General features: G+C 56.9%; 1 protein-coding gene across 4 annotated transcripts; it reads right to left on the minus strand.

Annotated features, from left to right (window-relative positions):
- Nucleotides 1-26,611, minus strand: MXRA7 (matrix remodeling associated 7). Of its 4 annotated transcripts, XM_032199552.1 has the most exons (5): nucleotides 26,070-26,611; nucleotides 18,770-18,830; nucleotides 15,214-15,313; nucleotides 13,240-13,320; nucleotides 4,345-6,106 (listed from the first exon to the last, which is right to left on the minus strand). In XM_032199552.1, the coding sequence occupies exons 1-4, from the start codon at nucleotides 26,532-26,534 to the stop codon at nucleotides 13,287-13,289; spliced, it is 660 nt and encodes a 219-aa protein (XP_032055443.1). In that variant the 5' UTR covers nucleotides 26,535-26,611; the 3' UTR covers nucleotides 4,345-6,106; nucleotides 13,240-13,286. The 4 variants fall into 4 exon arrangements, with proteins under 4 accessions (XP_032055440.1, XP_032055443.1, XP_032055442.1 ...); XM_032199549.1 differs by lacking the exons at nucleotides 4,345-6,106; nucleotides 13,240-13,320 and adding an exon at nucleotides 1-1,272; XM_032199551.1 differs by lacking the exon at nucleotides 13,240-13,320.

Below are 26,611 nucleotides of genomic sequence, written 5' to 3' on the forward strand. Positions count from 1 at the left end.
AAAGAATTACACAAAACAAAAACCTAATATGAAAATATCATTCCATACAACTGGGTCAGAAATTTTTTCCTCCCTTTGTCAGCAGTTATTAAAACCAAGAAGTCCTTCCTGATAATAAAATGTTTAACAGGAGAGAGAAGTACACAAGAAGACATTCAGTTTAAGTTAGGAATGCTCACTGATTTACTCTGTCCAAACCACCAAGGGTCGGTCAAGACTGTTCAAAACACGGTAAGTTCACAGAGGTTTTCAAAGCACATAGTTTCCTACATAATTTTTACACTAGGAGAATAGGATCTGAGTTTGACACAATCGTCCTTGTAAAAATGCCAGCCACCTTTCTGTACTGTTTTTACCAGAGTCAAGAGGCGAAGAGATGTTTCTGCTTCCAGGCTGAAGCTAGCTGCAGTTTTCACAGGCATGAAGATGAGCTCAGCGGGGTCAGCCGGAATCGTCTTGGATTTGTTTCAAAAATCCAGTGTGAAGGAGGATGAAGTATTCCTTTCAAGGAGATGGGAATGGCAGCTCACATCTAATCAGAGCATAAATGCTTTGTCTTTGGCTGTTTCCTTTCTAACTGTAGGATTGAAAGCCTCTCTGCCAAGAGAGGTTGTGCAGTCTCCATCCATGGAGATTTTCAAGACCCGACAGGATAAAACCCTGAGTAACCTGGCCTGATCCCATAGCTGATACTGCTTTGAGCAGGAGGCTGAACTACAGACCTCCTTTTGTTCTTCCAACGCAAATTGTTTTATGATTCTATTCTCTTCATCCATTTTAAATCTGTTCTGTTATCATCTTTGGCTTCTATCAGGTCTCAAACCAATTAATGACGAGGTTTGAAAATTCATTCTTACAAAGCATGACCAGGGAAAAGTTTAAAGTTTAACTGTTTTGTATGACTGAGACATATGGCCCAGCCAGAAAGAGGTAAAATCTCTATATGAGATGAAAATGCCATGATAGTTCAAGAAAAAATGATGAAAAGGGTGAAAAAATGCACGTCTTTAAAAATACATATCATAGACCTATACAGATTTGCAAAACAACCTGGAAATGCAAAATAACTACTGAAACATGTTTATAGTACTACAATCTCCAGTGTCCTGCATAAGGGCCAAGATGACTTCTGGGCATAGTCTTCACTGGCTACAGGGTTATATATCATACAGTCTAAGCTGCTCCTTCATGTCTCCTTCAGACATCTCTCCAAATGTGTCACTTTTTTCCTTCATGAGCCTGAAGATGGCAGCCAGCTGCTCTCTCTGAACCCTGTCAACAAGAAAAGGAGAAGTAGGAATAGCCAGTCCCCAGCACGCACTTCAAGCAAGCACACCATGGTCAAACGAAACATGAAACCAAACGTGGGTCATTTTACAAGCCCTGCTGACAGCAGGAAACCTGCCCGTGTGAGATGAGAAAGGGATAGCTTCTGGTTCTCCTTCCCCCACCCTCCCAGCTATCCAATTATCTTGCAGATCTCTCTGTGGTTCTTTATATATGGAGAGGAAACTGACTGCTTTAGCAGCAGCTTCAGAGTTTCTTAGGGTTTATCTATGCTCAAAGTTCCAGGTTAACTCCACAAGTGGAATTTTGTAAGGCCACTATGTCCTGATCTAGCAGACCCTATAACAAAACCGCATTAAGCTTCATCAGCACAGAGTCCTTTCATTCTGTAATGAGAATACGTATGCAGATACAGAGTAATTCAGGAATAACCATCAAATTGAAAATGTATACCCTACCTTAAAACTAGAGACTAGACTGCCTTCCAGGGTGGACATGACTTTAATCAGCCACTGGAAGATAAGATCATAGATAAAATCTGCTTAGATTCAAGGGTTGATCTGCCACTGTCAAAAATGAGATGGCCTCTGTAGTCAGTACAGCAAAAAGGTGATTCCTCTGTGGGCAGAGTCTGACCAACAGACCATCTAGCTCAGATTTACAACCCTAGGAAGTCCCACAGCTGATGATTAACTTCCTGTTCCCCATAAAAAATTATATCCTGACTTTTGCCTAACCTGAAGAAGTTAACCATTGTTATATGTCCTGCAGCCCAAAGATTGGTATTTGTCAGACAGTGCTTTATTTGAGGAATCTTTATAAAAGAGTTTATATTGTTCATTCATCTACTGATCATTGCCCAGAAATACAAAAGGGTGGGCTGTACAGGAATATTGTGTTCTCAAGTACATCATGAATTAATGCAACTGTTTACAAAATCACTTTTTAGGTCCAAATGAATGTGCACCGTGGCTCTGATCTGGGCTGGTACATTCTCACTACCAGACTCCTGTAGGATCGAGATCAGATTGCAGCGCTGCCTAGCACACCTCATACCTGACTCTGCTGTGTGAGATTAAAACAATTCAGGAGGTTGTGGTGCTTTAGGTTGTACCAAGGGAGAAGAAATTTCTGTTACTTCAAGGCTCATTTTGTCCCTGAAGGACTGTGGGGTCACAATTCAGCCGTGGCAACTCAGAGCACAGATTTGTTGCAATCCCAGCTCCTCCTACATCTTCACCATCATCAGTCCTCCCCTGGGCTGGAAATACAGCCTCTGGCTTTTACTTCCACATGGTCGTCCTGTCAAGAGTCCTTTGTCCCCGCCACAGCCAGTTTTCTGCATAAGGCTTTAATACGCCGTAATTAATCCACTTAAATTCATGTCATTAGTCAACCTGGGGTAGTCTCCCTGCAAGTCCTATGTAGGCAAGCTGTTGCCGTAACAGGAGCAGTACAAATATGTATTGACAGGAAAAACTAGGACACAACCTTTGCTAGAAAGAAGAGAGCGCTGCATCAACACATCAGAAGCAATCATGCCAGGAACAAGATCAATGGAAGAAGACCACTGGGAAAGGGCAGAGGAGCCTTCGCGTGCTGAGCTCCTGATGAGTGGGGCTCTGCGTTTTCCCCTCTCCGAGGCTCAGCCCCAGCAGGAGCAGCTGGCTGTCTTCCCAGCACCACTGCTGCAGGCAGGGCTGGAAGAAAGCGGATCCTGGCAAGAGGAAGCTCGTTTGCCAATTACATAGTATTACAATTAAAATGCAATTGTCCCCAGGCCAAACATAGCCTGATAATGACGTGGGATCTTCCGGTCAAGAAAGCTCTGCCCACAGGCTGTCAAGCACCTGGATTTGTTTGCCTCTTTTGTATATTTTTGCACTCACACGAAATACAACCGAGTGCGCTTTCCAGACCAGATGAAGGGAAGCACAGTCGTTAGCGATCAATATTTTATTTTAGATCACTGCTGAGCACTAGAGGGCACATTTCCATTCTGATGTGGAGAAATTCAATACACATCTTTGCCTCACATGTCGGAAATGCATGCCAGCTGGGAATGCTCCACGCAGGTCTGCAGCCCTCGCTTATTATTTCACAGGCATCAACACTGCTGAAACCTTCAGCTCCCCAAAGCCCCGTTTCTTTGTCTCCACACCTCTAAAATCAAGATCACAAACAATACCCACTTGTTTTTTTAAACACACCAGTGCATTTTGCTATCCCCTTGACTTTAAATACCACGGCTGTGCATGTGAAAACAGAAATTAAAAAAGAGCTGGTACTGCTGTGTGCTACATAATCTAAAACAAAGGGAGAACAAAACAAAGATAGAGAGAAAAGAGCCTGGGAAAGAAGAGAAAGGCATCAAAAACATGAACATGATTTCATAAAGGAGCTTCTCCTATCAAAGGCGACCTTGTAAAACAACTTTGTAGTGTTCTGGGTTGTATTTTCTTGACGACTTCAGATCAAACCTACCCCATTTGTGAGTAAAATCATTCTCTCCATAAGTGCTGTCCTCAAAGCTACTTGGATTCAAGAGGTAAATCAGGATTTTACTTATTGCTGACAGAATAATTAAGGCTTTTCAAAGCAGCCAACTTCTTGATAGGGAATTGAATTTGCATTCTTAACTCCCTTAGGCTCCTCTAGACATTTCAGTCCCAAACTTTTATAGTTAGCTGAAGTTTTGGGACAGTTAGCCAGAGGCATATTAAAGGAGATTTATGTTTCAGGAACTGCTGGGCATCTGTGTTCACAGCAGCTGAAATCCTGGGCAGAGCTCTGCCTTTGAGACTTTTGCTAATTGCTCCACAGCCAGACAAAACCAGGATCCTTCTGCAACACTGCTGCTCCAGCAGAAACAGCAGAAAATCCCTGGCTTTCACCACTGGCCTGACTATTCCTGTTCAAGTCAGTGGAATCACTTCTGGGGTAAAAGGCACGAGAAAGCAGTATGTACCTCTAACCTAAAACCCAGATTTTCAACACAAATCTCTTGAGGGAGAAGTTACAAGCTGCTGGAGGCAGGGAGAACAAGCACAAACCAAATAAACTATTCAAAGGTTTATTGGACCAAACAAAGGCAATTTTTACAGATTCAAGCCACTAGAATTACAGTCCTTGGTATAAGAGCCACCATCAGATACAAAACAAACAAACAAAACAAACAAAAGTAAAAAATACCCAGACAGCCATTTGAGTTGAAGAAATGGTTTGACTCGCCGCCACTAGCAAAAAACCTGGGCTCGACTATAGACTTTGCTCGATGTACATATTGCCATGTAACAGAAACACAACGTATATAAGGCATTCTTTGCATAGTTGGGTGCTTGGGACACAGTCAGCCGGCCAGCACCGGAGGGGGACAGCGGCCGTACTAGAGGGATGTCGAAGCAGAGGGTCTGGGTGTGCCTAAGCTCATACGCAACCCACCGAGCACGCTTGCAGTTGTTGGCTGGGAAGGGGCAGCCCAGCCTCTTCCGAAGCTGAAGTCTCCTGCTGTTCCTTAAATGAGCCCTTTTATTAAGAGTTTGCCAACCCCAGGCGCTGGAAAGGACAACTGTGTACAAGGTTTCAAGTATTGTCTGCATAGGAATTAAAAAGGAAAAAAAAAAAAAAAGGAAAGCAGCCTGTTGGGGTTCTGATATGTTTGCAGCTTTAGCCAAGAGGCTCTTGTCATGCAGTGAGGGAGAAACTCTGAAGGACGCATCCCCAGCCGGCCTGGTGTTCCTACAGCATCGCTAGAGAGCTGGGACCCTCTTCTTGTCTCGCAAACCAGCAGGGTTTGGTTTGAAACTTGCTGTGCCTGAAGCAGGTAAATGCCCCCAGCCAAACACATCTCCTGTACGTGACAGAGCTGGGGGGGGTGCTGAGTTCTGGCTCCCACGGACAAGCCACGGGGCTAGCAAGAGAAGAGGGCAATGGAACAGCAAGTGGGCAGAGGGGCAGGGAGGCTGTCTCTTCCAGGACCCCCCCAGGTCTCATCCTGAGCCACAGGGACCCCGTGACACCGTAGCTACCTCCTCAGATCGCTCCCCCTGGGGACCAGAGTAGGGAAGCGTGAATCCAGAGTACCAACAGCAGCCGAAGTGTGGGCTCCTAAACCTCCACCACAAACAGAACCGCTAAACTATCAGTCCTCAGCACCTCTCGAGTCTTCCCTCTACCCGCAAGAGCAGCTCTCTGCTAAAAGCACTACAGAAGCAAGATTTGGGGCGGTCCAGCTACCAGCTTCCCTCCCTCACTTTGACCTGCTTTATCCTTCAAATAGAGCAACGCTGTACGTCTGAAATCCTAGACAGCTCCCACCCCCCAGCAATAAAAAGGAGTTTGGCTCTGGGGAGAAACAGCTTTGTGGTCTGGGACGAGGGCCAGGCTGGTCTGGGAGAAGAGCTATGGTTCACCCACCCCTCTAAAGGAACAACACAGATTTCATGGCAGGGCTAACACACGGTGATGAACACAACTAATGGACTTGCTGCAGATTTGGTATCCGATTTGGGTTCTGTTTGAGGGAGAGGGAAAAAAGGTTCATCTCCTAGGACATCCCAGCCCCCCAAACACAACTCAAGTCACTCCTCGGGCCCAGCCCCGGTCCCTGGAGCCACACAACAGGATCTCCTCAAACTTGATACCACAGGAGTTTTTGAAGGACTCAACTTCAGACCAAGAGGGGATGCCAAGTTTTGAGGGCTTATGGATTTCTCTTATGGGTGTGTTTGGTTGGTTTTGGTATTTCTCTCAAGCCTTTAAAGATGCCAAGGGATGCCTTTAGGAGGAGGCTAGGGACAACTTCATATAGTCTTCAGTTCTGCAAAGAGAAACAGGGAGAGAAGAGAAATCATTTCAGTCCTTTCACCCCTCAGGTTGGTTCATTATTATTCACATAAACGAGCAGGGGGAGAACTCAGTGTGTCTGGGGGGAGGCAAGTCAGCTTCCCCCTTCTGGGGGCAGCAAGCCCCTGTTTGCAAACCTCAGCCCCTAAGGAGGCACATCGCTTCATCAACTGCAGCAGGATAGCTGAAACCCAACCAAAGAAGTGTCAATCCTCATGTCTGGCACCAAATCTAAACGACAACCTCTCTGAGCTACTGATGAGAGCTGGAGAAGCCCAGCTAATGGGAAACCTCCGTTAGCTCCAGGGATTACTGCCTCGCCGTCCTGTGCAGAGCCCCCTTGGGCTGCTGGCACACCTCACCAGCTCTGATTCCTCCTCCCACCTGCAACCAGGTGAGCCAGGATCGAGTCCTGGTCTCACAGAGCAATGTGCCTGAGCAGGTCGACCTTTCTTGATCTTCCTACTGATGTGTCTGATCGTGGAAATGAAGCAAAAACCCCAAAAAACAGAGCCTACAAGCCATGGGGCTTCCTTTTAATGGAACTTTTTCCCAATATCTCAGGGAAGGAGAGTGAGTTTATGAGACATGTCTCATGGATGGGACATTCAGGCACTCCCCAGGGTCTTGCAGCATGTTGTTAGCAGAGCAGGGCTAAAAGAATGTGGTCCTTTGTTCCCAGCTTGAACGCTGCAGATGCTCTGCCCTGAGTGCCCCAGCATCTCTCATGGCCCACCATCCAAAACCAGAAACACCCAGCAGGAGGCTGGGGAGCTCCCCACAGCCACGGAGACCTGTGCTGAGGAAGCCACAACGCCCATTACCTTGCACTTACAAACACGCGGATGCACCCCAGCCTAATTCCCCTGAATTCAGCAGGATTCGTGGTCCCTAACGCCTGAGTCTCATCCAGAAGTCACCAGCTCCTGGCAGCTAGGGCAGGAGGGCGAGTTGCAGCCTCATTTCTTCCTTATTCTTCTGCAAAAGGTTCCGCTTTCCAGCTGCCTTGTGAGTGCAGTCGTCGACCCGGATCCTAGCAGAGAGGTGCAGGCTGAAGCCTCATGGGGGTGCAGGGTGACTCAGGCAGTGCTGGGGAGGCTCAGTGCCTGGCCCATTAGGCCAAAGAAAGGAAATTCTCCGGAGTGGATAATCGCTCTGTGGGATTCGCAGTGCTGAGGATCAGATCATCCCGCTCAAGCCACGCGAGCGTAATCAGATTTCACGCATGAGGGCATAAGCTCGTGGCCACCGGGGCCAGAAGGGAGAGGTCCCCTCCAGCGTGCCGCCGTTGGAGCGGGGAGGGATGGAGGGTGTCAGGGAGATGGGCCAGGGATCCCTCCGCAGGGATACTCACCTCCAGGATGGGGCCAGGCAGACAGCTGGGCTGAGATCTTTATGAGGACGTCTGTCAAAGCCATGAGTTCCCCACTGCACAACAGGGATACCCCTGGCTGCTCCTGGAGCGAGCTGGGAGGGGGATTAAAGAGCACGAGGCAGTCTGTCACCAGGGACATCAAAGCCACGTAACCCCCGGGCTGAGAAGCTCTGGCATTGCTGCCCCGGAGTCTAAGAGACTTAATTATCTTGGGGTAGAGGCTGAGCCGTGAGCCTCTGCTTATCCTGGGCTCTTCCCTCCTTTCCATTTGCCTCAGATGGTGAAATCAGCCAGGCCAGCGTGCTTTCCCCCAGCAGCACGTCAGGCAAGCCAGGTGAGGTTCTGCTTTTGCTAGACGCCCCTATTTGAATTTAATATAAAATTGTACTTTTTGTCAGCTGGACGTGGCCACGTGCGAGGAACACCCGGAGAAGAAGAAGCTCAGACAAGGGAAGGGCCCTGGTTGTAAGGAAGGTCTGGGAGCTGAAGGTCTCGAAGACATCACTTCTGAGCTATGAGGTGCTTGGGGCAATATCTCCGTGGGAGGAATGAGGTAGCAGGGACTCATACAACATCCTTCTCAGCAGAGCAGCCAGAGGCAGCACACCGAGACCCCCAGGTGCCACACCTGAGCTGGCAGTGGGAGCACTGGAGCCTGAGGCTGACCACCAGTGCAGGAAGCAGGAGGTGACTGGCCTCTGCTGCTGGGGACACGGGGAGGATGTTCTGGAGGGGAGTTCAGAGCCCTGGAGCCCTCCTTTCTTTTTGCCCAGTTCCTCTGCAGTCTGCCATCAGCATCTCCAGCACAGATGGAAATTGAGTGTCACTCCCATGGGCTCAGAAACATTCCCCTCACTCTGGCTCAGCAGTGGCACTGGCACAAGGGCACGGACTTCTTGCCTCAGAGAGCAGACAGCACTGACAAACAGGGCAGGCTGGCGGCATCCCCACGTGCTTTTATCCTTTGTGCATGCAAACTCCACAGCAGGAGGTCAGGAAATCCCGGAGCCCATCCACAGACCAGAGCTTTCCAGAGCGGCCCTTGCACTCCAAGGAGAAGATCCCAGAACATCCCTTGCTCTGAACACCTCTGGGAATTGCTTGCACCCTTTTCAGGAAGAGTTTCCCTCAGAAAGCTGGTTTTCAGAAGCATGGAGCATTCCCAGCTCCTTTCCCTGGCGGGGAAGCCAGTGCTCGGCTTCTGAGGAACACCAGTCCTCTGGTCTGCAATGCTGGCAGCGAGGGCGGCTAGCAAGGTGGCTTTGGGCTCTTCTCACCCCAAAGCTATGGCTGACCTTGGAGGGTCGAGAGCAGTGAGGAAAGGCCCCAGGCACTGCTGCATTTCCCCCCCATCTTGCTACTGGCTGGTCCCATCACCAGCACGTCCCACGTCTCTACCCCTGGGACAGCTACCATCTCATTTCTGGTAGCGACCATACCCTGATCTCGTCCAGGGTCACAGCACTGCAGGAAGAATATGAGAAGGCCATACTAAATCTAAGCGTTCCCGGTGGTCCCAAAATTGTGGGCCTGTTGCTTCAGCCAACAGGTAAAATACGGAGAGAGGCCGGTACAGCAGAACAAGGAGACAGACAGTGCTTAGAAAAGAGAAAAGTGAGAGCGAAAGGTACCAAAGGGAGATTTTATCAACACAAATCTGAAATTCCTCCCTTCCCGAGGTACACAGGACCTCGGGAAGTACCTGCTGCTCCTCAGGAACACCAGGGAAGCAGCCAAGGCTGCCAGAGCCTGCGGGATCAGGGAGCACAGCTCCCAGCACCTCGAGGACGGGGGCTGGCGAGGAGTTTGTGGGGTCGGGGACTGTGCCGCCGGCCAGGCTGCCCTCGCTCACCGCTGTTTCAAGGCAGAAGCCTCCTACGCTTCCCAGCCACAGCCAGGAAGGTGGCTCAGAGGCCGTGATCACCTCCTTCAGTTGCCTGCCCATCCCTTCACATCGCTCCTGAGCCGCACCAGCGAGGAGAGCTACGGATGGGGCAGCCTGCACTCCCCTCCATCCCTCGGCGCCGCTGCTCCGGCTTGGGCTGGCAGCTCACATCCAGCCTGGTGCTGTGCCCAGCTGCCCCACAGCCCTCGATGTGGCACAGGAGGCTGTCCCAAGCCCGCAGAGGGTTAGCAGACAGATCGGCGAGCTGCCCATGCCGCGCGGGACTAAGCAGAAGCAAATGAAGAGAAGTTGGGAGCGCCGGGCGAGGGAGGTGCGGGGAAGCAGCCATAAGCTGGGACAGTTCGGGGCCTGAGCCGCAAGGAAAGCCCTGGGAGCTCAAAGCAGAGCTGCTGTCTGGTCTGAAAGCTCGTCCCACGGCAGGGTTGGAGGCTCACACCCTGCAAAGGCTGCGGGGGAGCTTGGAAAAGTTTCCCCTCTGGGATGGGAGAGGAGGGGACAGGGAAGGGGCCTCCAGGCCTCCCCTTCCCCTGCATTTCTGAGGGAGGCGCCCTGAGCTGCTCCGTGGTTAAAGCCGCCGGGGACTCGTGACTCAAGCCGATGCTCTATAAATAGGGCCAGAGCTCAACTCCTCTGCCATCCCGTAGGCTGGAGGACACATTCCCTAGGGAGCTGCTGGAGGCAGAGAACTGCTGGGCCACCAGGAGATCGCTCCTTGCACCAGCACCCCTGGCACCTGTGGGGGAGCATGGAACCAAGGGAGCTCGCTGGGCGCCCCAAAGCACACGTGTTCCTCCAGGAGGCAGGCGATGGTGTTTTGGGGCTGGAGGAAGCCTTGCCTATAGTCAGTGCCATCCCTGAGGCTGGTGGCTGCGGTGAAGCGGTGGCCAGCCTGCCCTGAGCAGTCTCACAGCCCTGGTCTTTGTAGCCCTTGCCACTACTCCTCCTCCTCCCTCAGCCCAGGACGACTATCGTGCTGCAGGAGATGAAGAGCAAACAAATAATAAAAACCCCAAAGCAAGCCCAAACTTACCGGCGACCCTCATACAAAAGAAGCACCATGCTGGACGGGACAGGACAGCAAAGCTGGGCTGGGGGCGAGGGTTGGCAGAAGAGAAGGAAGGAGAAAGAGGCCCAGAGCCCATGCTGTAGAGAGGGGAGCAAGCGAGCGAGCCAGGGCAATGTGATGGAAGGCAGGGGGTGGACAGGGACAGATGCCGATGGAGTTCTCCTGAAATAAAACCTCCCCCAGATCAGCCCACCCCCTTCTTTCTGGAGGGCTGGGAGCGGAGGTGTTTGAAATAGGTCAAGGTCCATCAGCTAAAGCCCTGCAGCTGCTTCCTGCCCTTCTGTGCTCCCCATCGCTGCAAGCATTGTCTGCTTCACAGCTGAACTTTGGCACGGGTCTGCCCAAAGCCACAGCTGCCCCCCTGGTCTCTCCTCTCCTCTCTGCCTTTCCCTGGAGCCAGGCTCTGGCCGGCCCCCCCCTGCCTTGCTGCAGGCTCCGAGCCTGGCTTTGTTCAGTGCCTCATCACCGAGAAGCACTCTGCACCCAGCTGGGGAGGAGCCAGGTTTCCGTTGCTAAATGACCACCAAGAAGAGCACCAAGGGTGAGATTTACAGCCACCCAGCTCCCCTTGCCTGAATCCCAATTTGCAGTTGAGCCCTAGGCTTAAGTCTAGCCTGGATTCCAGCAGCGTCTCCTCGGCCCACCCACGGCTGGCCAGGAGGAGAACTTGCTCCGAGGAGGGCGAGCTGATGCTGGGAACCTAGCAAAGGAAACCAGGCAGCTCCTCCTGCCTTCTCCTCAAGTCTGAGAGAGGCTGGAGTGTGCTTGGGGGTTCAGCTGCCCCGTCCACGAGCGCAGCCTGAGCAGTTTGGTGCCATTCACTCAGACCCTGCTCGAGGGGATCCAGAGCGTTGTGGGCTGCTGGGACAGGGTTTTGTCCAGCTCTGCAGATGCCCTCCTGCTCGCAGCTGGGCCCTGTGGGGTCAGGGGCTTTCCTGTCCTCTTTCTGACTTTCCACTCATCTCCCAGCACTGCTTAGAGTTACACGAATCCACAAACACTTCATCCGAGCAGGCAGGGAGCGCACGCACAGCCTCTGCCTGGTGCTGCAGTGAGAAGCATCTCGGTGGCTTCGTGCTGCCCAGGGCAGCTGACTGATTGGGAAATGTCACTGCGGGACCCAGAGCTTCACCTCCGTGCCCAGGAGGGCCAGGGGACAGCCTCTGGCTTTCCACCCCACCTCTCCCTAAACCTGAGATACCAGAGAGGATAAAGGAGAGACCTTTCTGTGATGGGATCCCATCTCTTTTTTTTTTTCCAGCCTGCACACCAAAGGAAGAGCAGCAGGGACAGAGCGCAGGCAGCTCGACCTCTCGGCATCACCGAGGCCAGCCAGGACTTTGCCAGGTCCTGCTCTGCCTTGCAGAGAGAACCGAAAACAAAAACCCAAGGGAGCCGTTCCCCTGATTGTTTTCTACTAAAAGCAAAGCCTCATCGCAGCTGTCGCTGCTCAGCACAGCCCTGATCATGCTCCTAACTGCAAAAACAACCCCACTAACGTCTTTCTAGCTCAGGGGAGGGCTGAAAAGCAGCTGGCAGAGACCACTGCAGCCCATCCACGGGAGCCAGGCCCTGCAGCACATCGGGGAGCCCTTCCTCTCCCTCCTGCACGTGCACAAGATGCCCAACCAGGCCGGCAGACGGGCACAGGCTGCACAGCTCGAGCCCCACATCCCATCCCGTACCCCTGCTTTGCCCCACGGCAGCTCCGGCCGGCAACCGATGGCCAAAATCCTCAGGTGCAGTGCAGAAAGATTTGGGAACCACGCTGCGCTGCCCCGACCAAAAGGCTGCATCCTTCCCCTGCACTCTTCCCCTTCCTGCCCAGACTGTTTTTCTCCCCCAGGGGAACAAACGCTACGTGCCTCTGCTCGAAAAGCCCCGCTAACCCACCAGGTGTGGCCGAGCAGGGCCAGCACCCAAGCAGATGTGTTTGCCAGCAGCAGTTACCGTCCTCCCCTCGCGAGGAGCCCCTCTGGTTTTTTTTTTAAGGCTGAAGGGCCCAGGAGCAGGAAGTCGCATCGCTCCGTAGAGGTCACACTCCTTCCCCTTTGAGGACAGATTTAGCACCAGCCCGAAGCCACAAGGCTCCCGCGAGCAGTCGGCGAGATAACTGCAGCTTCTGGAGGGATGTGGCTTGGAGCAGCAGTGGGTTTGCGGTTAAACAACCCCTTCTCCTGCTGGCCTGCTCTCTCCTGCCTGGAAAAGGAAGGAATTCAATGGCATCTCCAAAATCGGACGTCCCAAATTAAGACTTGTGGGCTATGACAAGCAAAATGCCAACAGCTTTAAGGGGGCCTGGGGGACCCACCTGCATTTTGGGGCTGTTGATTACAAGCTGCTTCACATGGGTCCCTGCTGGTCCCTGGGGAAACGGGGGGCTTAGCAGCACCCCAGCTCCAGCTCCGTTCCCTAGGACTAATTACAAGCTCGCCCAGCAGCCCTAAATTCCCAAATCAGGCAACAGAAGCAGTTGTGGGATGTCTGATGAGGCGAGCACCCAAACCTAAAGCCTCGATCCTGGTCCCTTTGGGGCTCGTGGAAGGCGAGATGGAGGCAGAGGGGAGCGGGCTCATTAATCTGTTATGGGGAGGGAAGGGAAGAGAGGTGGGGAGAGAGGGAGGGGGGACAGGCAGTCAACTGCAGTCAGAAACGAACCCTCCCCCCCCAAAAAAAAAAATAGAGCCCCCAAAGCAAAACCAACACGTTAGCAGCCGTTACCGGTGGTACCGCTACCTCTGAGAGCCGGCGCGTCCTTACCAAAAGGGTTTGCAAGAATGTGTGTGGCCGAGGACCTAAGGTACGTGCTACAGGGATGTGAGATCAGAGGTCAGCTCAATCCTGCAACATAAAGGTGGCAAACCTGGGTCACAGCGGGTCGGCGGCACGGGCGGCGTGCGGGACAGCGTGGGGGGCGCGGGGACGGGGAGGGGGGGACAGGGCTGCCGAGGGAGGAAGGTGCAGGACCGGGCTGAGCAGGGACCTTACCTGGCAGCAGCCCTGTCCCCTTGCACCACCCGCGAGGCCTGAAATGAGAAGCTGCTTGATGCCACAGTGAAGATTTTTTTTTTTTTTTTTTTGAGGGGGGAAGAATATAAGCCAGCGACATAGCGAGACAGGGAAGAAAAAAAAAATAAAGTAAAAAATCACAAAGCTGCCTGAAAGAAACGAACAACAGAAATACAGAAGAGAGACGAGAAAATAAAGGAGCGGTAGGAAAACGCTGCTGAGGGCCCTCAGGGTGGAAAGATGCTGTGAGATCCTATAAGACCCCAACGCCCAGGCAGTGTCTGTCAGTCCCAGGTGCACGGCCCTGCCCTGGGACCGCTACAGACGGACATGAGCAGCGATGCCTGGCAGGTCCCCTGTGCCTGGGAAGGGTCTGCCACCCCCTGGAGCCCGTCCTTTGATCCAGAGCACAAAATCCCAGCCCCACTGCTGTCCCCAGCCGACGTCCCCAGCGCCACGGGTGGCAGCAGGAGGGTTTGTGCCATGGGGGAACCACCCGAGGCCCTGCGGGACTCCCATCCTTGACACCCCGAGCAGTGATTGCTCAGCGGGTTGGAGGGAGCCGCTGTGCACAGGGTTTGAATTTGCCTTCAGGGGCAGATTTTTGTATCGGTGCCTAACAGGATCCTGAAAAGCAATTCCCATCACGCCCCCAGGGCCTCATTCACATTCATTTGGTCCTTCCACCATCACCCTTCCCGAGGGAAAACACAACACGCTCACCGCCCTGCTTAGTGTCGGACATTTGGGTGCTCCAGGTGTGATAAAGAGAGCAAAAGGAAGAGAGCAAACATTTCTCCTGACACCACCAGCAATGCAGGGCGAGGTGCGATCCCTCCGTCCTTGCCTTCTCCATGTGGGGCTCGGTGGCACCAAACCACAGCACTGCAAGGCTGACAAATCCCCCCCAAATCATCCCAGGAGGTGACACCACCGGGCACCGGGCCCCACAGCCCTTCCCCCGGGATGGTGAGGGAGGGAACAACATCTCAAAGCCTTCTGCAAAGGCTGCTTGTAGGGCAAAGCCCCCGGCTGTGGGGTTTGAAGGCTCCAGGTCAGCACAGGCTGGGGGTGCCTGAGGGCTGTAGGGCTCCCCCCTCACGCTGCCAGACAAAGGGACCTCAGCCCAGGCTGGGTCCGGAGAGCGTTTTGCAGCTCCAGGTGCAAGGCTGGGGCTGACTTTCTTTGTACAGGCTGGGAAGTGGGAAACGATCAGCTAGAAAGCTGGGTTGTGGTCACAGGACAGGGCTCGAGCTCAGGAGGAAACTTCAGCCAGGACCGTGGGATGGATAAATCCCCAGCAGGCCTGCTACACGCCAATCCCAGTCTCAGCCCCATCCCAGTGAGCTCTAAAGCTCCCCAGACACTCACTTCGCTCTGGTATTTCTAAACTATGCCCACGTCCTCAGCTTGGAGGCCAGCCTGGGGCAAAGGGAGGGGAAGAAGCTGGCGAGCAGCCCCGCAGCAGACGGGAATCAGCGAGGTGCTAACGGGGCCGGGGGAGCTACACCGACTTGGACAAGCTGGGATATTTGGTCTGAGCTCAACCAGCCCCAGATACATGTCTGTAGGGCCACAGTGTCTCATCTCCCCGATCGGCACGACTTTGTTCCCAGGTTTTCCTGGGTGGGAGAGGCCTGGACCCGTGGAGGGCTGCACACACCCCGCTGGCTTCAAGGGGGTGCCGACCGGGCCGGGCGAGGAGAGCAAGGAAGCTCGACGTACCTTTGTTCTTCCTCGAGTTCTTCTTTGGTCATCATCGACTTGTACTGGTTGCCCCTCAGCTTTCCAGGACTGTATTTGAAAGAGAACGCCTCGTCTGCAGCTGGAGAGGGCGAGAAGGAAGAGAAAGGAGATGGCGTGAGGCAGAAAGCACCCGAGAGTGACCATCGACACCCGGGGGCTTGTTCCCTGCAGCTGCTGACCCCTGCTGCCACAGACACCCCGGGTTGCCCCACCACAGGAGACTCCTGCCGTCAGCTCCAGAGCCTCCAGAAAACCCGGGCAGTGCCAGGGATCGCAGCAGAGAGATGGGATTTCGCCGGCCTGAGCGAGCCGCCTGCTTTGGGAGCAGACACACAAATCCCACAGCACGGGAAGCGCGTGCTGCGCTCTGCCTGCCCTCAAGAGCCTCGCAGACCCATCCCGGCTTATCCAGGCATGCTAATCCTGCCCTGATTAGCTGGCAGCATTTACTGCTTCTCCTCTCCAGACCTGCATTCCTCTTCTCTCCCCCTCCTCATCCAGGGGACCTTTCAGGGGACAGTGCCCCGAGCAGAGCTGGTGCGGGTCACATCACCCAGCGGCTCCCCTGAGCTTGCAGCCCTCGTGGCAAAGCTGGCGAGGAGAGGAGGTGCCAGGCTGTGCACCCCGGGGTGCAAACAGCAGAGCCTGTGAGACCCCCACAGCACCAACACGGCTGGCGCTGAGCCCCCTCCGTCACAGCAGCAGACCTGACGAGGCCACGGGGGTCTCCTCCTCTGGGCTAATTAGCACCGGAGCTCACGGCCTCTGAGCCAAAGCCGATCCTTCCCCAGTCGGATTTGGTGGGAGCGCTGTTTGCTTTTAAGAACCTCTCCCTGCTTTATCTTCCCCCGTGCAGGAGAAAACAGCAGGAGCAGAGGGCGAATCCAAAGGGCAGCCCGGGAGGAGCGACTGCTCGGGGCAGCTGCCTTTCCTGGTTAGCTGCGGGCTCTTATCTGCGAGCCTTTATCTCCCCAGGGCTGCCTCCCCTCGATCCATCCAGCCTTGCTCTTTCCACGTCCACACAAAACATCTGCTCCTGCCACAGACCCGCCGAGCCCTGGGGCCACTTCTGAGGAGCCGGCAGATGTTATCTCGCTCTCCTTGGAAAGCTGCACGTTATCCACAAACCAAATACCCCGCGTGATACCTCCGGGGGACCAACAAGACCCCAAAAGTGGTGAAACCGCTCTGACTCCTGGGCAGGAGAGAAAACCCCACCCGTGTAGCCTCTGGCCCCAGGGAGCCCCTTCCAGCCTCACAGTCTCCCCTGCCCCAGTGACCACCACCCCACAGCCTCTCCCCTCCCTTCCTCGCTCCCGGGATTCAGCATCAGAACCTTTCCTTTATTTTCTGGGCCATCCAGCCCGTAAGGATTTTCTTTGGGGCTCGATTTGGTGATTCCTCCAAGCACAGGCTCCCACATGTCTGCAGCGGCTGCCGGAGCTCTTGGAAACCTTGGGATGCCCAGGCAACAGGAAAGCCAGAGCCTCATCCTGCCTCTGTCTCTGACCCTACAGAGCTTTCCCGTGAAGCCCTGGTGATCCGGCCGCCTGCTGGTCTGCAGCATTTTTGGGTTGCCCTGTGTGGTGCCAGGCGTTGGACTCGCTGATCCTTGTGGGTCCCTTCCAGCTCAGGAGATTCCCTGATTCTACGATTTCTCTAATCCTAAACCGCTGCCAGGGAGCAGCCTGGCCAACCCAACCCTCCGTGCTCCGATCCTACAGCCCCACACGTTCAGCCTGGCCGTATCCCACTTCCCTGGACAGAAACCCCCCCTCCAAACCAGCAGCCCAACGAGCCTGGCCAGCTGGAAATGGTAACGCAGCTCCTCAGCCCCTGGGGGTGGCCATAAAAGTGCACGGGAAGAAAATTGGGCTGGCCCTGCCCTGGGAGATCTTGGGGGGGACAACAAAAAAAGCAAACAAACCCCAGGGTGTAACATCCTGTTCCTTGCCCCGATGCAGAGCAGGAGCTGTTTTACTACCTTTGTCTAGCCTGCCTGATTTCAAGAACAATTAAAAGCATTTCCCTCACGCATTTCTCTGCCAAAAAAAAAAAAAAAATAAATTGTATTTGGGGATTTGGCCTGTCCGAAAAAGGGCAGTTTCATTGCCGCCCTGCCAGAAAAGAAGCAAACAGGGAGGAGAGGAGGTTACCTATCTCACTGCCCACGTATTGTGGTTAAAAACGAAAAAAAAAAAGAGCCAGCACACAGCTTTGGAAACCGCTGGATGTTTTCTGAACTTTCTCTGCAGACTGAAAACAAACTTCAGGAAACGAACCCAAAACGGCAGGCAGGGCTTCCGCGGGGATGGCGAAAACACTAGGGGAACTCGAGGTGACCTACTTACCGGGAGCCTCGCGGAGATCCTATTAAAGACAATATTTGTCTTTCATCTCCCTGCGCTCGCATTGCGACAGACCCTGGGCTTGTAGGGGTGTGAGCAGGGTGGGGGCACCCCCGAGCTCTGCAGCTGCTCCCTCCCTAAGGGTGGGATGGCACGGAGCGGGGACGGGATGCTCTGGTGGTCTGCCTGTTCCCGCAGAGACATCCTGGGTTTTGGGGGATGCTGAGCAAGGCACGAGCCCGAGATGAAGATCTCCACCTGAGCCCCAGCCGCCTGGGGGTGACGCACAGCGGCACGGCCCCCAAACAGCCCTGAGCCCAAAGAGGCAAACCCTGGCGGAGCAACATCACCGAGCATCCTTAGGGCAGGATGAGGCCCTTGTGCCTCAAACCGGGTCCTGCTGACACCCTCGCCAGCAGCTGGACGCCCAAGCGGGTGCAGTCGGCGTCCCCTGGCTGCCCTGCCTGCCGGGGAGGCGCTTCTCCCACCCTGGGCACGGCACCGGGCTTCAAATTGGATTCCCCGGGGCATTAGGTGTAATCCTCCTGAGCCAGGATCGCAGCCTTAAAAAGGGCAGGTGGAAAGTGGGGCAGGGAAGGGGGAACATCCCGCGCCCTTCTGAAAGACCAGGGCTTGGGGGACGTCCCAGCACCCCTGGGCAGGGCAGAGTCCCCCCGGACCCACTTTGCTTGTCCCCATCTGTTTCATTTTCTTAGCCCAGCAGTTGTCCCCCCAACGAGCCAATTAATCGTTTTCCAATCAACTAATTGCCTAAGCAGTTAAACGCGGCTCTGACTAAAGCTCCTGGAGATCTTCCTGGAGGGGAGCGAGGAGCTTTTGGGGCAGCTCCATCGTGCTGTGCCAGGGGAAGCTAAAAGGGGCTGTCGGGGTGCAAAGCTGGGGCTGAGCAGCCAAGCGAGTCTGCCCCTCGCCCACCCTGGCTCTGGGCACTAATCCTGGCTCTTGCCTGCTCCCAGCTATTTATAAATAAGGACATAAATATAAATACAAGCTACGGGAGCCCTTGGGTTGTTGGGGGGACCCTGGTACCTGCTTGCCCTACATTTCCCTTCATTTTGGGCTGTCGGTCCCTTCTGTGTTGTCTGGAGGAAGGAGACCAGCCCCAAGCTCTTGTGGGTTCAGCCTCCCAGAGCCTCCCCCTGCACGCTGGCTTCCTCAGCACTCACCATCCTCATCCTCCGGCTCTCTCACCACCAACTTCTCACTTTCTGAGTCCGGATCTTCCTCCTGGAGGGGATAAAAGACAGAGCAGCCGTGAGGGGAAGGCACTGCCCTAAAGAACCCGTGCTCAGCTTGGCCACGAGAACCCACAGCTGGGCACCCCTTCCCTGCCTCGTTTTGGGAAGAAGCCAAAAGGATGCCCACTAACGAGAAATGCTCATTAACCTGCTTCTTTCTTGCTGGGTGCCAGTGGGGTTTTGGGCTGCAAACCTCCAGCACCTCCCCGTAAAGTTGGGGACAGCGAGGAGCCCCCAGGCACAGCCACGCACCCACCGGGGCCGGCATCCCGCAGCAGCGGCTGCGAGCACGCACACGCGTCGTGGAGGCTGCTCTGGTCCCCGTGCCCACAGGGCTGCCATCAAAGTCATTTCCTCCCTCGGGCCCTCAAGCACCAAAAATAGCCCTAGGAGGGCAGGAGGCAGGTTTTGGGCTGGGTCCAGGGCACGGAGAGGCACAAGGAGCATCCTGCCCTGCCACCCTGTACACGTGCTCCGGGGGATTCGTGCTGGGACCCCAGGACGCACCTCCCTGCTCCTGCTGCACCGGCTGGGCTGGGCTTTGGAGCACAGGAATTAAACAGCTCGGCTGTTTTGTGCGTTGTTTTTTTTCTTTTTTTATAACACAAAGCAAGTCTGAAAGTTTTTAGGATTGCCTCCCACCAGCTGCGACAAACTTTATCAAGCCCAGATTCCTCGCGCTTGCGGTACGCGCAGAACGAAGCCACGCAGATGGGAAGCAGGGAGGGAGGAAACCTCGCCAGCCCCGGAGATAAGGCTGCAAACAGCCCCCGGGCGAAACCCAGGCACCCACAGCACCCTCAGCACCCACCGTGATCCCAGCTCACAGCAGCAGGGCTCACGTGCCGAGGACAAAGAACGTGGGATGGGGAAAGGGAGCGTGGGGGAGCCTTGGGGGGGGGGACAGGGGGAAAATCAGGGGTGACGGAGACCCCAGGGAAACCTGGACGGACCCCACGCAGGGTTCGCAGTGCACGGCTTTGTAGAAACCGCCCCGTGGTGGCATGCAGCGGAGAACCGGGCTGCTTTGTCATCGGGGAGGAATGTGCATTATTCACGGCCACTCCTCGCCACCCGGCTCTCGGGCTCCCCAGCAGGACACTTGGCCGAGCCCCCCGCCCCCAGCAGCCACCGCTATTTCGGGCCACGCTTCCTAACATGGGCACTTTGCTGCGACACCCCCGGGGCCAGCAGCACCCAAAGGAGCAGCCTCGGGGAGGGGATGCTCGGCCCTGGCCCCGGGGATGCTCCCAGCTAAACCCGAGGAAGCATTTTGGCCACATCCACCCCTCCTGCAGACCTCACCCACCCAGGAGCCACCCAGGAGGGTTTTTTTTTTAGCCTGTTCCCTTCCCAGGCATCGGGAAGGGAGAATTTCTCAGCATTTATCAGTGGAAGCAATTAGGAAACGTGGGTGCTTTGTTTTCCAGCACAGGGAGCAGCCTTTCTCCCCCAGAACGCTGCCGAACCCCCCAGGATCTGGAGGAACAACCCCGATGGGTTTACAGAGTTTTGTCCCTGCTGAGAACGAGGGAGAAGAGGAGTCCCAGACCTCCAGGGATGGAAAATATTTCAGCCCTGACCCTCTGGAGGCACCACTTGATGGGAGCAGAGCGGGAGCAGCCGGGGCTGCCAAGCTGGCAGGCGACAGCAGCGTGCCCTGGCCGTGCCGGGAACCCCTGCCCGTGGCAGCCGACAGTTTGCTGGAGAGAGCGAACGTTTTTCTGCTCAGGGGCAGATGCCAGCACCTCCCTTCCCCCTGTGCTGCAGCTCTGGCTCTGATATCCGTCTGTCTGTCTGTCTGTCTGCTCACAGCCAGCTGCCAAGGGGCGCGCATGGGGCCAAGCCGTGCAGCGCTCCCAGCCCTGGGCGCACATCCGAGGAGCATTTCTGCACCCCCAGCACAAAAATCCAGCTGGGAGAGGATCCCCGAAGCCCCAGGGGAGCGCAGGGGGCAGGCTTCACCCCCTTGGCCCTGCCACCCTGGGACCACATCGTGTTCACACGGGGATTTGGGGATGCTAAAGCCCAGCAGGCTGCTGCAGCAGGGGATGATAGGAGAGGAGCAGCTCCGCTCCCAACCTTCTCCATCGCAGGGAAGCATCCTCCCCCTAAATATTCTCGCCCCCCAGGCTGGGGTTTCTGCATTCTGCAGCTTGGAGGCAGAAGCCTCCCCTCCCAGCCCTCCCCTCCCAGCCCTGTGGTGCCCGTGGAGGCGGCTGTGCGTGGGCAGGGAGCAGGAACGCCGCGTCCCCGTGGCCTTGCAGCCGAATACCAGCCCGGGGATGGGAGCAGCCCCCGGGCAGCCTTGCAAAACAGCAGCCAGGGACAAAACCCACGCCGTGCCCGCAGCCCAGACAGCCGGGGCAGAGAGAAAGAGCATCACTGCACCCCAGGGAGCAGGTCCCGGATTTCCAGCAGGCTTTTCTACACGAAGCACAGCCCAGGACGATGCAGGGAGCAAAGAAATGCAAACCAGGGCCGGAGAGCAGCAGGAGCTGCTGGAGATTTGGAGACCCGAGCGCTCCGACCACCAGCCTGCGTGTTCCTAGTTTCACATCAGCAAACATACACCGAACAAAAAAAGCCTCCCCGCAGAAAAAGAGGGTGACAAAAAGCGCCGCAAGCTGTAGGGGGGCTGCTCACATCCAGGAGGAGGATTGACACGGGCTGTCCGGGCCAGCTGCTGCAGCAGACAAAGGTGGCATTGCCTTCGGCGAGGGGACATGCGGGGCAGCAGCTGCCTGGCCCCGGGGCTGGGAATTGGGAACGTGCCCGTGGCCCCCGGCTGCTCCCCGCTGCAGGCGGCCAGATTCGGCCCCTGGCACAGCTCCTGCCTGCTCCGCTCCCAGAAACGCCCCACAGAGCAGCTTTGGGAAGCCCACCCTGGCCGTGGAGAGGGGGAACCAGGTGGAGCAGGGGCAGCCAGGAGCTCAGGGGAGGGGATCGCGGGGGCAGCCGTGAGGAACGCAGCCCGCATGGCCACAGCCCTCGCCCACGAGCAGGGTTAAGAGCCAGCAAGCAGTTTACCTTAACCAACAACGCGGCAATCCAGCTGTCTTGGCTCCTGGCAGGCCTTGGCTTTAGAGCTGAGGCGTTCGTTAGCTCTCAGAAATGTGCTTTTGCCCTTTTAGTTTCCACGGCCCGCACGCAGACGCCTGCACGCGAGCCTGACTCCAGAGCGGAGGCGTCAGGGAAAAGCAGGGGTGAGGACAGGACCTGCGGGGATTTTTGGGGCACGGTGGCACTGGGCACAGCCCCGCTCCCCCAGGGAAGGCAGCTCGGGTGTGCCAGGTTGGTGCTGTCCCCCCAGAAAAACCCACATGTGGCTCTGCCACCAGAGGGGCCCTCTCCCAGCCCGACCCTAAACTGGGAGCAGTTCCAGGAGAGGCTCAGGGGGCAGCTCGGTGCCACGGGAAGAGGCTGGGATCCCCACCACAACCCCATTTGGTCTTTTCAGCTCATTTCTGGCTGATTGGAGACGTTTCCTCCCCGCTCCCTCCATCCCCAAATGGGTTTCCCTTCTCATTAGGGACACGAGGAGGCCGTCGGGCTGGGGTCCCTCTCCCCTATCCCAGTCAAAGGGACAGCCCCGGTGTCTACGGGCAGGATGGGGACAGGCAGAGCCCCACTGCGGGCAAAGGGAAGGTCCCAGGGCTGCAACGAGCGGGGAGAGAGAGGTCTTGGAACGAGCTGCGGGCCCTGCGCCTTGCCATTTATGGCTGCGCTTTCTGATCCAAGCCTGATGCAAGACTCTGCAAGAGAAAGAATACAAAGAGAGCAGAGCGGGGCCAGAAGGAGAGAAGCCAGGAGGAAAAGGGAAAGGAGGAAGCCTTAAAAAAAAAAAAAAAAAAAAAGAAAGAAAGAAAGAAAGACGTGGGGCAGGGTTTAGCAAAGAGGAGCAGCTGCTGTGTCGGCAGCTCCCTTTCAGCCCGACCCCGCGGCTCCCCATCCTCCTGGCAGCCCAAGCAGCTGAGCCACGCTGTGGGGATGCTCTCCTGCCCCGGGGCCGTGTCCCCATATGGAGAGAGGCAGCACCCTACAGGCCTGACCCCACAAAGCCGCCCCCAGCACTGCTGCTGCAGGCAAGGACGGGTCGTGGAGCTCCTCTGGTGCAGCTCCTTGGCCGTACCCAGGCTTGGCTGGAAGGACGGGCACGGCACACGTGGGCTCCCCGGAGGGCCGCCACCTCCTGCCTCCCTTCCTGCCTCCTTCCCAATTTGTGGCATGTTCATTAGCAGCACGGATGGAGCCAGGCTAAAGTCAGGGCACATTCAAGTTCTGTGGGTTCGGGAGAGTCCTCCTGGATCCACATCCCCCTAGCAGGGCTTGCACATCGCCCCATCCCTCCCCACCTCGCTGCAGGGACAGCCTGGCCCAGGGGCTAATTAAAGGCAGGCTAATTAGACACACTCCCCTCCAACAGGGGGGTGTGCTCGGGGCTGCTCGGGCTCGGCGTTAGGGGCAGGTGGAAACCCCCCGGGTGACAGCAGGGACACGGGGGGGGTGCTCAGCCCCGTGGTAGCAAAGTGCCCCCCTCCTGCCCACCCTTGGGGAACAGCAGCAGCCTCTGGGCAGGGCAGAAATTGGAGAATTTCTCAGAGGAGAATTGGAGATTTGGGGCCATTTTTTGCAGATTCAGCAGCCTTTCGTTAGGGAGCACTCCAGCAGCAGCAGCGCCTTGTCGCTTAACGAGCTGGGGCTGGGAACAGCCAGTGACACACTAATTAACTTCTCCTTCAGTGATGGAAGCCAGCAGGGAGGAGGGGAACCACGGCCAGCAGCGGATGGGCACGAGGGCTCTGGGCTCCTCTCCCTCTGATCCGTTCTCTGTCAGATCTGCCCCAGGAGATGGAGCCCCCGGGACAGGGCACGGGGCCGTGGGGAGGGAGCAGGAGGGCCGCAGAGCTCGGCAGCTGCCCCCAAAGGGAGAGGAGGCAGCAGGGTGCAGGGCTGCAGCCGGCCATGAGACGTGCCAGCGCTGCAAACCCCGAGCAGGTTCATCCGTCAGCACTTGGCGGAGCGCTTAATGGCTGCGGGGAGCCCCGACCCGCTGAGCAGACAGGAAAAAAAAAAATAAAAGGAAAAAGGAAGAAAGATCTCAGAGTGCAGCCCTCTGCTGTATGGAGTCAATTGAGCAGCCCCAAAGCTGTCTGGGAGCCTCTGCTGAGTCACATTGGGGCCGCAGCCCCCGGCACGGCCACGGCCGGGCTGGATCCCAGCAGCAGCAGCCTGCGAAGCTCACGCTGCTCCCAGCCAGCTCCCTGCCCGAGGCCAGTCCCATCCACGGGGCTTTACGGAAAAGCAGCATCAAGGCAGCTTGGAGGGCATTTACAGGGAACATCCCACAAAAACAGGGGGGCTGCAGCGCCGGGGAGGGTCTGCCCTGCTCTGCCCATGGGATCGATACTCCCCGCTCCCTCGGGTGCGGTGCCTGCGGGAGGTGAATGCCTTCCCCCATTCCCTGCTCCCTGCCGGCTGCCCAGCACCGCCAGCCCCCACCAAGCTGGCAGCCTGCACCGGGCCGTGCTGGCAGCCCCACGATCACGCACAGGGCAGCGCTCCCAAACACTTACTCAGCAGCGGGACGCATCCCTCCCCCTTCCTGCTGCTCTCCATCACCGCCCAGATCGCAGCCGCCCCCTGGTCCTGCTCCTTCCCCAAAAAAAAGCAGCTCGGGGGCCACGGCACCTCGTCCCGCCTGGCTCCTACAGCCAAAGGAATCATTTGGCAGGCAAAAAACAAACTGGCCAGGACCCTCCTCGGGTCCTGTGCCCGTTTTTGCATTGCGGTAAGAGGGGCTGGCAAAACCTGCGGCATGGCAAAGTGCCCTCGAGACTGTGGCCACCCAGTGCCAGGCTCACCAGGGCACTTGTGGGGTCAGGAGCCTCCCCGTGCGCCCCGAGCAGACCCCACGGTGCCGCCTCTGCCTGAGCACATTTCTGAAGGATTGCAGCGGTGCCTGGTCGAGGAAATTGGGGCTGAAGAACAGCCAGAAGGCAGGAAAAACATTCCTGAGAGGACTCAAGCTAACGGGACGGGCGAGGAGCTGCGTGCTGGGAGCTCTGGACACGTCCCACCAGGGAGCCCTGCTCGTTCCCTGGCCCCGCAGCAGCTCCAGCTGGGTGCTGCCAACAAACCCGGCTGGGATCCGGCCAGCTCGAGGCACGCACAGGGCTCCCAACCCGACAAAGCAGCTCAAAGGCACCCCTAAATCACCCTGCCGGGGGGCAGATAAAGCTGCTCGAGAGCCGTGCCCACGGCCGAGAAGGGCGCAGGGGCTCGGGGAAGGAAACGGGAGGCAAGGAGGGGTTGGGGTGCCAGAGGATGGGCACAGCCCTCAGACCCCAGGACAGAGCTCAGCCCGCTGGGACTTCCCCGAGGCCATCCAGTGAGTCAGTGGCGAGGGCTGTCTGTCTGTCTGAGGGCTGTCTGTCCGCCTGCGTGCTGCCCAGCAGCCTGGGCACGGTCGCTGAGTATTACAAAGGCTGCTAATAATAGCCAGCAGGCGCCAGCGCCCAGGGCCTGCGCTCCCCAGCCGAAACACGCAGCGCGAGCAGGCTGCGGGCAGCATCCCTCCCGGGGCCGGCAGCCACCCCATGGCTCACTTCCCCCTTTTTGGGGCCGAGGAGCAGCGAGCTCAGACCCCTAGGCTTGTGATTGAGCCCCTGGCACAGGGCAGAGCCGGGCGGGAGCAAAGCCAGGCGCTTTTTCCACGGCCCCCGGGTCGCCCTTTTATTTTTAAACAAGATCCAGGGCTGGAGGAGGATTTAGCAGGCAGCCCCCGCCGCCTCCCCCTTAGTTCAAGCAGGGGTCAGAGCTTGGGGGCAGCGTCCTGCTGGGGGTGGGAGGGAGGCAGGGGGGAGGCAGGACCCTCCCTAGGGGGCAAGGACAGCAGCAGGGCACCAAAGGCATCCCCGAGCTGCAAGGGACCAGATGGGGGCAACCCACAGAAAGAGGGCGAGGAGAGGGAGCACCATCACCCCACACCCCCAGCACCTGGATGAGCTCCCGGGGGAAGGAGACAACCCCCTGGGGCTGGATGTGGGGAGAGGAGAGGCTCCCCCAGCCCTAAATCCCCCTCCCCACCCTTCTTTTTTTCCGGTGGGGAGGATGCTGGCAGCGGAGCCCAGCCCGCAGCGCTCCCCCCAGCCTCACCCCAGCAACCTCAACCCCCTCAAAGCCTCCTCCGTGCCCTCCTCAGCCCCCAGCCCGGTGTCGGCCTTACCTTGGTGTCCTTCTTCTCCTTCTCCTCCTCCTCCTGCTGCTGCTGCCCGGCCTCCCGGGGCTCGGTGGCTGGAGGCTGCCTGGGGATGCTCTCGGTCTCCGCGGGGCTCTGCTCAGCCTCGGGGCCCCGCTGTGCTGCTGCTGCTGCAGCCTCCTCCTTGCCTCCTTTCTCTCCTTTCCCTTCTTTCTCCTCCTTCTCCTCCTTCTTCTCCTCGTCCCCCCGCCGCTCGGAGGCCGCCTCCTTCCCCTCACCGCCCGCCCCGACCTCCTCCACAGGCACCCGGCCGCCCTCAGCCTCCGGCCCCTCAGAGCCCGGCTCCTCCGCTTCCCGGAGCCTCTCCCCTCTTCTTCCTTCTCCTCCTCCTCCTTCTCCTTCTCCTCCCGTCCCTCGCAGCCTCACAAAGACGGAGGCCAGGACGAGGGCCAGGAGGGTGAAGAGCAGCGGCACGGCCAGGTAGAGCTCCATGGCCGGGCTGCCTCCCTGCCCCGAGCCGCCCTGCTGCGGGGCTGGGCCGGCTCCCGGCCGGCTTTACCCGGCGTCAT

Source organism: Aythya fuligula, chromosome 18 (assembly GCF_009819795.1).
Source record: "Aythya fuligula isolate bAytFul2 chromosome 18, bAytFul2.pri, whole genome shotgun sequence".
In the NCBI taxonomy this organism is placed as follows: Eukaryota; Metazoa; Chordata; class Aves; order Anseriformes; family Anatidae; genus Aythya; species Aythya fuligula.

What these genes read in the sequence shown, in the direction of transcription:
- MXRA7 (XM_032199549.1), bottom strand. Translation starts at nt 26,534, where the DNA reads ATGGAGCTCTACCTGGCCGTGCCGCTGCTCTTCACCCTCCTGGCCCTC. An exon ending in AGAGCCGGAGGATGAGGATG is followed by an intron (nt 15,314 to 18,769) that starts GTGAGTGCTGAG and finishes CGCCCTCTCCAG; the next exon opens with CTGCAGACGAGGCGTTCTCT. An exon ending in GAACTCGAGGAAGAACAAAG is followed by an intron (nt 1,273 to 15,213) that starts GTACGTCGAGCT and finishes TCTTGTTGACAG; the next exon opens with GGTTCAGAGAGAGCAGCTGG.